Here is a 14,993-nt window from a genome sequence, read left to right on the forward strand (position 1 = left end):
AGAATGACAGAGAGAAGGAAAGGAAGAATAATGAGATTATTTTGGGGAGGTAGAAAGGTTTTGGGAAGGAGAAAATAGAAGGAGAGGGATAAAAGAGTTGTAGGAAATACGAATAATAAAGGGAAGGTGATGAAGAAGGAGAAAAGACAGAAGAGAAAGAGAGAGGGACAACCAGTTAATTGAAGGAAGGCCAATGCGCACACATAAGAGCAAGGTGGGTGCGCGAGTGAGCGAGAGAGGATAGAGGACAATATAAGATGCATGTGCGTACACACTCTCACACACACACACACACACACACACACACACTCATACACACACTTACCGAAGCAGCGTGAGCTCTCTGTAAGGCAGAGCAGAGTGTTAGAAGACAGTAAGTAACAGTGTACAGACACACACACACTTATAGGCAACACACACACACACACACACACACACACACACACACACACACACACACACACACACACACACACACACACACACACACACACACACACACACACACACACACACACACACACACACACACACACACAGCAGTATACCTGTCTTTATGTTGATATATGATCTATTATTTCATTATTATGTGACATAAACACCCAGACTTGTACTGTGTGAACCAGGACAGTTACTAGAGGAGTAGCAGGGCTCAAATCTACGTGCAACAAACTTGTATCAGGTAGTGTGTTTTTTTTATATAAATGAACATGGAGTACCAAATGAGTGGAGCTTGCAAAACTGGGACAATTGAAAAAACTTGTTGAAATGCTGCCCAAACATAAAGAGCTGTAAGCGGAGTTGATGGTTGTTTATGCTTCATTTTAAAAAGATCAATGCAGAAAGAGAGCGATGAGTGCAGACTTTGAGGATTTTGGAGAATGAAATAGGTTTTGTTGTGTTTGTTTTACAGTAAAGATTAAAAAAAAAAAGGAAAGGAAATTAACATCCAAAAAACTCCTAAACAGGTGCTGAACTAGAAAGGAATCTGCACACTGTTCTCCGTTTCCTTTTCCAACAGTAAAATAAAATAAAACACTGTGGGAGCTGACAACAGTGATCAGATTCTACTTTTTCTAAACTACAGTATGAAGGTAAAGTACTAACTTTCAGGTTCAATTTGAGTGTATTTACATATATTTTAAAGGCCAAAAGTTAATATAAACCTGTTATAACGGGTTCGATATCTTTACAGATTCAAAAGTTAACCCTCACATACTGTTCATATTTGGGCATTTCACAGTATCCCCTCATAGTTAGACTCTATATATATAATTTCGGAACCACAAATCATTGATGAACACCTCATCAGCCATTCATAAATGTGATTAATCCTTTATTAAGGATAAGGAGACAGTGTAATCTTTAGTTTTTACGCTTTTTGTTGATGGAGAAAAAATACCTGCAATCACACTCTATAATGGTCTGTCGTTATATAACACTGGAGAACATGACGCTTTCAATGAATGATGAATAAACAGTATTTTTGAACGGTTCTTTTTGAATTTTTTAATAAATATGAGTCAAACACTCAACAAAAATGTGTATCAGCTGCACAAAAACACTTTTAGAAAGTTGAAACATTTCTATTTTTTTGTATATTCTGATAAGTCATCAAAATCTTGGATAAAAGTAAAGTTTTTAAGGTTGTTTTTTTTTCTCTCAAATGTAAAAATGGGTCAAATCAGACCATGAACAGTATGTAAGGGTTAAAGCAAAACAAACTACAGTTAACACTCAATATCTGATTTGTTAAGAAGCGAAAATCTTAAGAATGACTAGAAGAGAAACTGACTATACCACAGTCCTCTTATACACTCCTTCCTCATCCTCTAAATGAACATTCAGAAGCACACCGTGGAGTATCCAACATACCAAAGTGAGAGCAACTTGATTCGATGGGGTGACGTGTCGGAGTATGATCAGGCTTATATGCATGAATATGTGTGCAACTGCAGCCAGAGGCTTCACAGTAACCCTCACACGTTTGTGTCAATTTTTTAAACACAACTCATTGTTTTTTTTTTATTAAAAGAACCACAAAAAAAAGTTGTGCAAGTTCATAAATGATGAGAATACAAAGCCAGCATGAAAGAAACTTAGCAGAGCAGTAATCCACCTGTAACTCAAGATTTGAAAGCATGCAGGGACTAATCAGTAAGCACAGAGCAACTGAAAATAAAAGTGTTTTTTTTTAAGTCTGCGAGATGTAAGCAGGGTTTCCTTTCCTCACTTTCTTCACACGTGCTATGTCCCTTTAATCTCCATCACCTTTAAAAAATATATATATACAAAGGTTTACCTGTAAAATTATGATCCTAACATCCAGATATGGACATTGTCTAATATGTTAAACCACAAATTGTCTGCTAAAAGTACAAAAACTGAAGAAATTTTGAGCGCAAAATCGCCAAAAAGGAACTTCTACCACACTGCTTTCTCTCTATCTCTCTGACACACACTCACACTCACACACACACACACACACACACACACACACACACACACACACACACACACACACACACACAAACACACACACACACACAATTTGGATTTGACAACCTAAACTTTATGTACCTTAATCTTCAGTTGCCCAATGTGTCTAACTTTGTGCTTTAAATGCTATAGAAACGCTTTAGCATCACACCTAATGAATACTTATTAATTATGGGTATTTTCTCCTTTTCATCGCAGACGAGTGACACTAACTCTGGCCACAGTTTACACAGGACAGACACACCAAGGATTTAATGGAAATGGTTTAGGGAGGAGGATAAGGTTGGAAGGGACAAAGTATTCTGTATTATATAAGTCTTCTAGATATATATTTATAGGATATACATCTAGAACACTTATCCAGCCCTCTGACAGACTTTGCTTGCTGCTCTGATGTTAGCTTTAGCTGCTTAGAGGAGTGGAGGGTGGGAGTGAGGGAGGAGTAGGAGGAGGTAGGGAGATGGTGAAAGGGGAAGGAGGGAAGACAAACTGAAAGACCTGACAGGCGGAGGTGAATTTCCAAAAGTCTTTTTAGCGTCTTTGCATCCAAACATTCTTAGTTGCACATTGTTTAATCGTGCAGGTTCATATTATAAAACGTTGTTATACTAATGACACACATTAGTATATCAAAATAATACAACCAGATAAGACAAAGATGTATTAAAGAGAGAAATACAGAAATAATGTTTCTAATTGGATTTTTTTTGTGAGGTAAAAATGCCAAAAGACAAGCCAATAGATTTGTATTTGTATCATTTCAGACTCATCTTATCTTTTTAAGGATGCAAGGAAAGACTTTTTAAAATTCACTTCAACTGGCCTCACCGCTAACAGGTATAATAATGGACAGATGATGATGATAGTGGTGGTGATGATAGTGATGATGGTGGGATGAAGGTGCTCACTTGGTTGTCTGCCGAGAGGCGGGGCATGGAGAGGGTCCGCCCATGCCCATCCATTGGGTGATAGGGCTCAGTGTCGGAGTACCCGTCCCGCCCCATCTCCCTCATCTCTACCGTCTGTAAAACACAACGAGAGGGGGGCGTGACCACTGTCTGCTGAGAGAGGGGACTCTGGCAGGCGGAGGGGTCATCAACTGATTGAGGTAGGAGCTAGCGGAGGTGGGAGGGGGGGGGGGGGTGGGGGTGGTATGAAATAAAAGTCAAAAGATTGATCAAGAATTTCGGTTTCTTTTTCAATTTCAGGCATATATAACTACAAGTTGGTCTTAATTGATGCAAAATTGATGCATAAATTAACTGTTGCAACCAACTTTAAATGTTTTTTTTTAAAATGTTCTCTTAGATTTGAGATGGCATTGCCTAAGACTCTCTATTGTTACAGTGTGTAGGTTGGCTACTCTTCATTACTTGTAATTATGTTCTGAATTGGGCCTTTAAAAGCTTATCCACAAGACTAAAACCTGCTAAAAACGTCTTTAGACACATTGTTTTCTTTCTAGCTACAAACTGCCATCAAAAGATCCAAAAATTAGAAATAACTCAAATTCAACTCATTTTCAAATATCAGCTCTAACTTCCAAAGACTTTCCAAATCCATTTACACCTTTACATGTTAGTCATAGGTTTGGAGACAGAGATGATGGGCTGGAGAGTAGAGACGTCCCAACAGACAAGCGAAAGTAAGAGGCAGTGAGGAGGAAAAGGTGTACATCACAAAACACATCTACCAACTCCAAGCCATTGACTTCAGAGGAGAGGAGGATGGAGAAGGAACAGACGGATCAGGATCAGAAGAGGATCAAGGAACAGGAAAGATGATATAAGACAAGGAAAGTACAGGAGGTGTGGACTTGGAGGAGGTAGATAAAGAAAGAGCAAAAACAGATAGAGGGACGTTTGATAAAAGAAAAGAGATCAAAGAAGAGAGTGACACTACAGTCTTGTCCGCTGGCAGCGGCAACATCCGAGCACTTCAGATACAGAAAGGATTGCTTCTTTCAACTTCTTCCAGTTTAATGGAGGTGGCTCACAACTCGGTGTCAGGGAATGATGGAGTGAATTTCTGACTCGTTAATTCCCAAGAGGACACTCGAAAACACTCAAACTGACTCATTAGTTCACTTCAAATCAGAGGCCAGAATCTGGATTGGGGTCTAACCACGAAATGCCGATCCAACCATTTTAGAGGTTAGGTATCAATCAGAAAAGATAATTTTAATTAGACCACTTACCTGAGGAAGCACAGAAAATCAAGGGGGAGTTTCTTTACACTTAGTGACTTATCTTTAAACCACTTAGATGCTTTAAAGATGTTTTGAATATATAAATATTGCAACAGCAGGAAACCTGAGCACTGTTTCCCACCTGCATCTTTTATATTATTTGCTAACCGAATACTCGCTGAAACCTTCATTGATGATTGATTGTGCACATCTACCGTCACCTGAACATAAAGTAACCAGCATGTTGGGTAGTCGGGTAGTTGGGCTTGAACTGGTGCGCTACCAAGGTGACGACGTGTGTGTTTGTGCTCATCATACCTGTGGGTTGTGCCGGTTGTCGTGGAGATCGTCAGGGTAGGGTCTGTCGGGGCTCCAGTTACCCGTGTTTTGGAACATCTCCTGGGCTTTGGTCGTCACCCACGACTGGCTGTCAGTCATGCCACCTTCGGGAGGTCTGGTACCCACACAGACACACGCCAGGGTATTACTAATTATAGCAGTCCTTAAAATGCTTTTCTACTTAGAAGCCAGAGGGCATCTTTGACAAATCAAAACATTGCTCATTTAAATGTATGAAATAGTTTCTATTGTAATTTCATTTAACTCTCCAAAGGATTTCTTGTACTTCTTAAAGATGAATTCATATTTATGAAAACTATTAACAGTAAGGCAGTAAATAGCTTGTTATATCACCCAAAACAATTAAGCTTTACATTATGAGACTATACTAGAAACATTTTTCTTTTGGTTAACCAAGAAAGAAAAGAGACCATGGGATTACAAATAGTAACACACAGATACTTATGCACTATCTTATACATTGAAATACAGTCTTTCAAACCAGTTAAACAGAACTTATGCCCATAATACTGATAGTTACACAATGTTTAGACTTCCGAAATGGACAACAGAAAAACACACACATTCCACCAAGACCAAAAACACCTCTAAAAAACATGGTCAAAGAAACCTGAAGCTAAAAAACGAGGCTGGTCTGTATGTTGGTTGGGAGCATCATACACACCATTGTACCAGTTCATTGAACTTGTCATTCAGATTTGAGCCTATAATTCAAGTCATTACTCACAGCTGACTTTTCTTTTAATGTTTGTTTTCCTGTGACCTTTTTTTGTCAGTGTAACCTTTGTCAAACTCTGTAGATAATTTCCAATGAGGGGTTTGCTTTGTTTTGACTAAGCAAGAGAGGTATTGTGGACTTTCAGAAGAAAACCGCTAAACATTCAACCTGAGATATTTGAAAATGTTGCAGACTGCATCTACAAACTGCATCTAAAATCATATTAAATTCTGCAGCTGAGGTGTGGAGGATTAACCGGTCTCAGTGGAAACTTATATACTTTGCAGGAACAATACATGACATTTAATATTTCATGTCCTTGATCCACCCTGATGCACAGTCTGTCTGAATCCTGCATATACTGTATAGATATAAGTGTCCTTTATGCATTCATGTGTTTCCATGCCTCACACACAGGTTATTATCCCACCCTGGTCTACTCACATGCTGTTGACGTTGTCCGGCTGGGTGCTGGGGAGGCCATTCAGGCCCTGCCCCCCCTGGCCATCCGTGCCCCCTCCCTCTGAGGGCGGCTCCATGCGCTGAAACATTAATGGCGTTCGGTTCTGTGTGAGATACACGACATGGCCTGCAGGCTGGCATCAGGCACACTCAGGGGGCAGACACAGGACACAAACACAGGATGCACTCGCATCATGCACCCACACGGGGGCGCCATTGGCAAGCACATGGCTGTGGGTATCCAAGGTAAAGTTCCCTGCAAGACGACTGATCTGGGATCTACTACCAACCCTGAACTACCTTCTAAAATGAGCAATGTAGCTCTTCCAACTTTAAAATGCTTTGACCGCTTCCTTCACATCAGTTTGGCTTAATGTTCAGGGAGGGAAGGCTGATCTCAGATCTGTGTCACAGGGGAACTTCTACCTTAGGCATTTGAGATAAGATTGCTCTTGAATCACAGGTCTTGGACCAGATCACCATACTCATGAAACACATCATTAAAGAGACATTTTACTCAAAAATCATCTTTTGACAATCTGTGTGAGCCAAAATTTTTGAGTAATATGCCATTTAGTGGGAAGTGGACATTTGATCCTGAACCAGTTGTAGTAATAAGAAACTTCTGCTTCTATCAGACAAGCCAGAGGTCAGTCTGCTGGGGATCCTGGATAGTGGAGTCCTCTCAGAGATAGTTTGCTTATGACTGCTACTGAATGTGTCATCCACAGCCTGGACATTAAAGGCTGAATGCTAAATGAGTGTGGGATGAATCGAGGCATGTTCAGACACAGATACATGACCACACCTCCTCAGACACAAAATAGTCTCTTCTGGACAATAGGCTAACTTTTTGCTAAATGTAAATTATAGAAACTAATCGCATAACACTTACACAGATGTACTATCAAACTAATCTTTTAAATGGTTATATAAGTAAGTAATTTGTCTGATGCGATCAGTAACCATATATGCCATATGTAACAATGGGTACCAGCACAGGTGCATTACTTATAATTATCTTAAAATGTTTTATTGCCTGTCAGAAGTTTGTCAAATCCTGCCCAATTATCACTGTTTCCTGTGCTGAGGAAAGAAATGACTCAAGTTTGTCTCTGGACAGACATGTGGAGCATTGATGCTATAAACATTTAGATATATTATGGTGAAGACTGAAACTACACACTGATTTTAATAATATTGCAGCAGTGGCATATGTATCAACGAATGGTTGAGCTGATAACATACAAAGCCACTGGTCACAGGAACCTCCACTCAACATCCCACCTACTGCCACAGCAGACAGACAGATTCATGAACATATAGATCGGAGAGAATGGTCTTGGTTAGAGAAACATGGTGACAATCGACCTGGATTGACCAAATCGGGAGAGCTTGATAAGTCAAGGTCCCATCTCTCTACCTGAAGGAATAAATCGGAGAGCATCAGAATGACAGAGACGACATGAAAGACCGAAACGATGGACTACAAATGACTCCAAAATGGAGGGAGTAAACGGGAGAATGAAAGACAGTAGACAAAGAGGAAAACACCAAAAAACGACATTCATACAATAAGACATCAACAAACGCTGAAGACAGTTGAGACAACCACTTGACATGATGCATATACAGTGATAAGAGACGGGAGAACACACAGACAGACACACAGACTGATTAAAGTCCTTGTGCACTGCTGATGTTGCGAAAGCCTGTATGGACCTTTCCATTCAGTCCAATGGGATGGTTGCATTCAGGAACATAACAGTGCATACTGTATTTACAGGGGTAATGTCAAAAAGAAGACTAACATACTCTCCATTCACAAATGCATTTCTCTACTCTGCAAACTTACGTCTCAGGAAACACGTTCTGATTGAGGAACCAACATGGACGAAGTTGCGCCCCCAGTACATGAGATTTGGAGTTGTTGTTGGTTGTAATGATTCAAATTATGTTACGATATCGCAGGAGCAAACGGAAAGCATTACGTGACTGGAGAGATGTTTCCACATGTCCAGTATGTGGACTGAAAATACAGAGACAGAGGAAGCGAGTGCATCTCAGAGGCATTCATCGACAGGAGGGGAAGAGCACTGACAGGGAGCAAAAAGTAAGGCCATGTGGTATCATCATCGTTGTTCAGAACATCATCAACAACAAAGAACATACAGTAGTTGTAATTCGGTAAACCTTCATAACTCCTAATTCTCCTCACCAAGATAAAACAGCCCATGGTGAGAAGATAAGGAAAATTTGAAGCAGTAAGGAAGGCAAAGATTGGTTGCTAGTTGGAGAAAGTAAAACAGCTGGGTAACTTTGTCGGCAGGCACGGGAAAAGGAAGGCGGCTGGCCAAGGAAACAACAAGGTGCTAGAGAAAGGACGTTGATTTGAAGGTAGCATGCTTATAAAGGGTACAGCACAGGTTGAGAGGGAGGTAGGATTTAGGGAAGGAGGGGATGGGGTCATTAAAATAAAACCTTAGGAAGAAGGTGTTTGGATTGTAGCTGGGAGTCCATACAGGATTTAAATGTATAAGACATGGTTCTTATGCTTTTAAATCCATATTTGGGAGGATAAATGCACAATTCAGTCCATGGGCTGGTAGAGGTGGTATCAAGAAAGAGGGCCAGGAAGGGAGAGGAAGTAAAAAGTGGGAGGGGTAGGAAATATGGTCTTTCCGGGTTCGGCAATATCTCTGGAATGGAGTCTACCTGTTCCTCTCGCAGGGCCTGCAGCCTTTTCGTCTTGCTCTGCCGGTAGTATTCCATGATCATCATGGCGGCGTAGATTTTGCCCACCGTCAAGTCTGTGGCTGCTGAGAAAATGACAAGTTACCCTGCAAGATTAGACCCGAGCGAGATGGGACCCTGAGCCGTGGGGGGGAGATGGGAGTGGGGGACAACAAACCAAAAACCACTGACACAATCACATGCACAATAACACCAGGAGCTGGGAAGATTCTGTTTCATTTCCATCCATGCGGAGACAGACCTGAGCTCCTGAGTCAAGAATTTAAACTGAGTGTTCAGCTCTTGATTAGGTGGGTTCAGTTGTTTCCCACTTTAGATGAAAGAGTTCAGTCAGAGAATATTTAGTCAGTGATCCCTAAGGATCATGTGCAAAAAGCAAAATAGGAATCCCTTTCTCAAAGACTCCATCTTACACACAATTACCCTTTCCTGTACCTTTAAACGTTTTGCTGGAGGTTTTATTATAACATGCATGCAAACATGCTTACTTTCATGCTTGTGGCAATCACAAAACCTCATTCTCATTGGCTAATAGATTTTTTTTATACAGCATTGACAATGTTAGTTTGCTGATTATGTGTTATTAATCACTATTAAGTTTGGTATGCAGATTTGTAATTTACCTAAAAGAAAATATGGAAATTGCCAAATTTGGGGGCTGTTATGAGGTTACTATTAAACACTATTAAAAAACAGAAATACAGTATTTTCTCTTTCGTCTTGAAGGAACATTGATGACCACTGTCTAAATATTCCCTGTGAAGCCTCAATTGAAACAGCTGAGCTCACTCCGGTGCAAAAAAGAAACACAATTTAACAACACTGTACAATTAAATAAATTATTAACACAACAAAGCCGGTAGTCTTTTCACAGGCAGATGCTGTACTTGCTACGAATCAATGATCATACCTTTATCATTCAACTATCATCTAACTTTATCAAACCTTAAGTCTACATAATGTTTAATCGTAACATTAAGGCTGAGGACTAGGTAGCCACCTCACTAAAATATGGACACCTCAGTCGTATCGTGCCTGAAAAACAGGAGCTCAATTTTTTCTAAAAACTCCAGATATGTATCCCCAGAGTTTGGATGGAAACACATAAACATTTAAAATCAGAAAAATATTGAGCTTTGTTTTTGTTGTCCAATATCGTCGCTGTGGAGCTAAATCTTCTCAAATAAGTGGTGCCCTTTTCAAAGTGGCATGGCTGCAAGTCCCGCAGCATTAAAACATGCAATAGCATGTAATAAGATAAGATCTTATACCTTTTATCATATAACAAGGCAATAAGACATGACAATACATATCTTAAATCTCATTAGCTGACATGCTTATAACAGGCAACCAGCTGGATATTGTTGCAAAACATGCATCATTCTACCTCCTACTTTCTATTTTGTTAACCATTAAATCATTAATTAATTTTAACATGATCATTCATTCATTCATTCATATCTCTAACTTACTAGCCTAGATCTATTTGACTAGTTTACTTGCTGCTGTATTACTCCTGTAGTGAAAAGACTTCTATAGAGGATCTTCTATAGCAGGCACCCCCTGATACCAGGACTGACTAAATGGGTGGAGAGTTTAGTAGTGCTCGTGTGCGCTTCTGTGTGCATCCTGATGTGATGTATGTGTCTGTGTACACGACTCTGCTAATGTGCATACAATACATGTGCAGTTCAGTGCAATGCATAATCCCTCCCAAGTTTTGGTAAAGCTAGGCTAGAAGGGTACACAAGTTTGCATTACCGGCCGCAACGTGACAGAGACCTAGGTTAAATTATCACTAGTGGTGCCAGTGAGGGATCGTTGTTGATATAGTAGTGACTCCTACTGGTTGGGTGAGGGAATTACATAGTTGATTGGTAGCAATTAACTCCCCCTGGTGGGTGAAAAGAAATAGGTGCACCTCCATGAGTCACAGAGGAAGATATATCTGGAGTCACTGATGTTCGCGATGACAACTATTCCACAGCATATATAGGGTTATTTAAGTTTAAAAAAGATATCCCTCTTAGGAACACTGCAAATGAGAAGTTAAAAATGTTGGCTTGATGGTGACGCTACAGAAGATTTTTTAGACCAAGAATATTGAGTGTCAGTATCAAGGAAATCTGGTGGTTTGCTGGTTGTTAACATATGTTGTCACTGATGAAAGTGTTGATCAAAAGGACATTATGAGAAAGTCACCAAAACCATTATAAATTAATTCCAACTTTCAACAATCTGGCTGGTAGTTGCTGACATATTTTGCTCTCAAAGGACAATTGTTTGCACATAATCTAAATTAGTGAGTTAGTATGTGTAGAGGTATGTGTTAATGTTATAGTGGCCTGATCAGGAGATGCAAAGCTGTGAATGACACTGGCTGGCAGAAGCTGTCCTCTTGGTGAGTTGGTGATCGGACACACGCACACCACTATGCCTTGTTTTCCTGCAACTTACCCTTATGCGGTGTGACCAGCAAGTCCAGTGTCTTCTGCGATAAGTTTGGCCAAATCGCCATCATCTCCTTTCTCAGCTCTGCATCCATTTGGTGCTTGTCTGCACCACCTGGGTAGCCCCGCAACCCAGAGTGCACACACACATCAAACATTCGTATACACACATACACCACACGTGCATAAATCCATACATTGGCGAACATTTCACACACACGAACACAAGGCAAAGAAGGTACAGACCAAAAGGGAGTCACAGTAGTACAAAATCCCCAAAGAAACATATTTAGCCATTCACACGTGTACACATTCACCCAGAACAAAAAGTAATTTGTTAGTGTCATAGTTTGCAATTATGAGATTAGTCGCATTTGCTACAATAATATAATATAATAATATTGTTGCGGAAAAACATATATTGACAGGAGAGAAGGCATACCAATATATTACCCAGGAAATTAACTGTAATGATCATATAGTGTAAAGGGATGATAATACTTTAGAGCCGTACCCTTGGCAATCTTTATATCCAGTGCTGTCCTGATCAGCGCCATGAGGGTGGAGTTAAAATGTACCGTGTTGTCGTCTGCAACCGGCAGATCCATTCGCAGCAGCCTCTGTGGAGAGCCAGTCAGGATGACAAGATGAGAAAGGGATGTGTCCTTGCTAAAGGGTGGTGTGCCTGAACCTCCAGGGAGGGGAGAGGGTGAGGGGTTGGGGTCAGGGTTGAGAGAGCTCCATAGACAACAGCCAATTAGAGACGGACTGTGATCGTCCAGCTATCCATAACATTCCCTGAGACAGATTAGATTTAAATCAAGGATGATAATGTGCCAATAGAACACCCTGAGATACGTATCTGATCAGTTTAGCCTGATAAGTGAAGTTAGTGGATTTAAACAGCTGGCACTATTTTAGGAGAGTTTTAAAAGTCCTCTGATGAACATGTGCTTAATTGAAGGACTGCTAAGCATTTGTATGTTAAGTCTGATTTTATTAGTGCATGCATTTACAAATGCAAGAGCATTTGCTTGAAGAAAGGGAATTGAACAGGTGAGTTCCTGCGTCTCCTGATATTCCAGTGATACTCAACAAAACAGCACAGCTATCCAATGAGGGCCATCTGCTGCTAAGCAACTGTGAGAGCCGAGAACCACAAGGAAGAACAATCGGAGCCAAAATGGCCTCCGACCCAACCTGTGCCCATGTTCCCTAAATGTGTGAATGCAGTGGTGCATTTACACATCTATGTTGTTACGTACACGTAACAGTACACATACACCAACCCCCCTCCCCCCTCTGATACCAGCTTCCCTCCCCACCCGCTAACACACAATTATTTGCACAGACTGCAATTAAGGGCGCTTAATTGGAGTCCTTTGGAGACAAACTAGGTTGACTGGAGAACAATAACAGTATCACTGGTGTAATTCTGCTATTTTTCAGGAGACAGCTGTTGTTTTGTTCAACTGAGGCATCTTCTATAGAGCTCCCCCTACCAGTAAGGAGGTTCCCTGTCTTTACATGTCTATACCAGGTAAAACCAATGGAGACACCCGTGGATAGAACGAAACAAGCTGGGCCAGCAGGGGCGGCTTGCCGTTTCTATCCGTACCAGTTGACATCCATCAGATTTACCTACGAACATGAGCGTTGGGCACTCACGATGGCAAGCACGATAGTACGATGGCGGTGGGTTTGTGTACGTGCTCGTGTAATCCTGAGTGTGTGCGAGTGTCGGGCATGCCCAAAGCCAAGTGTGCGGCAGGCGAAGGGCATCGGCCAACATCCACATCGCTCGGCAGGCAGCAGGCAGTCTCGATGTCGCCCATAGCCATGCGACAGAGAGTGCAAGGATTGCATGCAACACCACACAACACCCCCAAGAAAAAATCCCACAAACCCGGACACACAGAGCATGCAACATGCCTTTACTTCACTACCATTATCTAACCCCCAACTCTTCAAACCTACCCAGCTCACTACCCCCCCACAACTTCCCTCAAAACCCACTTTCACAATACAAGCGGCCGTGCATCCGCGCAAAGAGAGTATCCTCAATCCAACTGGATTGATCCTGATAGATTCTTTTCTTTTCTTATTTTTTTTGTTCACTCTCTAAAATTCATTGAGGAAAGTCAAATTGGACAGTGATAATTATATCTCATAGCAAGTCAAGATCTCTCTCAATGCCAAACGGGTGCAGTGTCTTAAGGGGGTGTAAGAGTTAGAGAGGATTAGAGTTGTGGCATTCCCTGAAAGAAGAAAAAATCATAGAGAAGATCAAAAAGAGATGATTGATGTTCGTTCAGTTTTTTTTTTGTTTTGGACCAACCAGACTGTAGTAGTGGTACTGTAGGGTAACGGGAAGGGGCTCTACCAAGGGGACACATGGTGGGGACAGCGGTTAGTTGAGTTAAACTAGGTGACTCTAAGCTTGGTTATGAGATGTGGTTACAGATAAAAAGGGGAGGGCGAGAATGAGGAGGGAGAGGAGGATCGTGATAACACTGAAAGAGCAAAAGAAGAACCAAGAGGACATGGTTCAACTGGAAGAAATAGAGAGAGAAAGTAAGTGGGTGTGTGTGTGTCTGTTTGTGTGAGTCTGAGTGTGTGTGTGTGTGTAGAAAGGTAAGAGAAGAGATTAAGGAGGCTGAAAATTACAGAACAAGACGAGAGAAAAAGACGAGGACTAGAAACGACACTGACATAAGTTCACTGTGAAGAGGTCAAGTTCAAAAAACAAGCTGTTATAGCAATTCACTGTTATCAAACCTACTTTTTCGACAAGTGTGAGGCCTAATGTCCGCTAAAAGGGAAGTTCGAAAACTTTTCTTCGCCATTTGGAGTGATCAATGTCAAGAAACCAAAGGTTCGAGATGTCTAACGTTCCCTTCTCTATTCTGACAAAACAACCATGTTCACTTCCTGATTTCAAAAGGTCCTGTAATGGACATCTTCTGTGAATTTGTTATCAATGAATACTGGAAGTCTTTGATGGCTGAAGAATGTGATGGGGGCCACTGCCAAGACAAGTTGACATACTGGAGAAAAAGAAGAACGAGGATCAAAGAAGAGAGAAGATAGAGACAGAACGGGCTCCAATGGACAAATGGAGAGGAATACAATGAAGGTATGAAGATGAGCGCTGATTGCTGACAGACAAGTGGATGTGAAGATAGAAAGACAGAAGAATGACAGACAGGGAGAAAGAGAGAGAAAGTAGACATATTTCCCCTATAGGAAAAAGACAGAACAACAAAAACGAGAAAAAAAGAAACATAGGGGGAAGACAGAGGAGAGCAAAAGAGGCTGAAAAGGAGAAAGAGTGACAGGCAAAAAGAGAGAGGGCAACCAGATTCATTAAGGTTTAGCACAGTGAAGAATTTGGATTATTGATAATAAGGTTTGTAGTATAGTAAGTGTTTTCATTTTTTGGCTGGACTGCAGGGACCAGCCCTGTAAATGCGAATGCCTGTCCATCACTGACTGACTGACTGAGTGATGAGGTTGGAAGTTTGTACTCCTGAGTCAAACTTGCCAAGTCCGAACTAGCAAG

At 41.1% G+C, this 14,993-nt stretch overlaps 1 protein-coding gene across 1 annotated transcript in view; it reads right to left on the bottom strand.

Annotated features, from left to right (window-relative positions):
- Positions 1 to 14,993, bottom strand: part of LOC133997173 (voltage-dependent P/Q-type calcium channel subunit alpha-1A-like) — a gene marked incomplete at its 5' end in the record, with an annotated part of 72,882 nt that overhangs the window by 8,533 nt on the left and 49,356 nt on the right. Inside the window, 6 exon segments of the mRNA XM_062436718.1 lie at positions 3,408 to 3,521; positions 5,006 to 5,141; positions 6,210 to 6,331; positions 8,943 to 9,046; positions 11,439 to 11,546; positions 11,946 to 12,051. Coding sequence (XP_062292702.1) covers positions 3,408 to 3,521; positions 5,006 to 5,141; positions 6,210 to 6,331; positions 8,943 to 9,046; positions 11,439 to 11,546; positions 11,946 to 12,051 — 690 coding nt within the window.

The sequence above is a fragment of the Scomber scombrus genome, chromosome 2 (genome assembly GCF_963691925.1).
Source record: "Scomber scombrus chromosome 2, fScoSco1.1, whole genome shotgun sequence".
Classification (NCBI taxonomy): domain Eukaryota; kingdom Metazoa; phylum Chordata; class Actinopteri; order Scombriformes; family Scombridae; genus Scomber; species Scomber scombrus.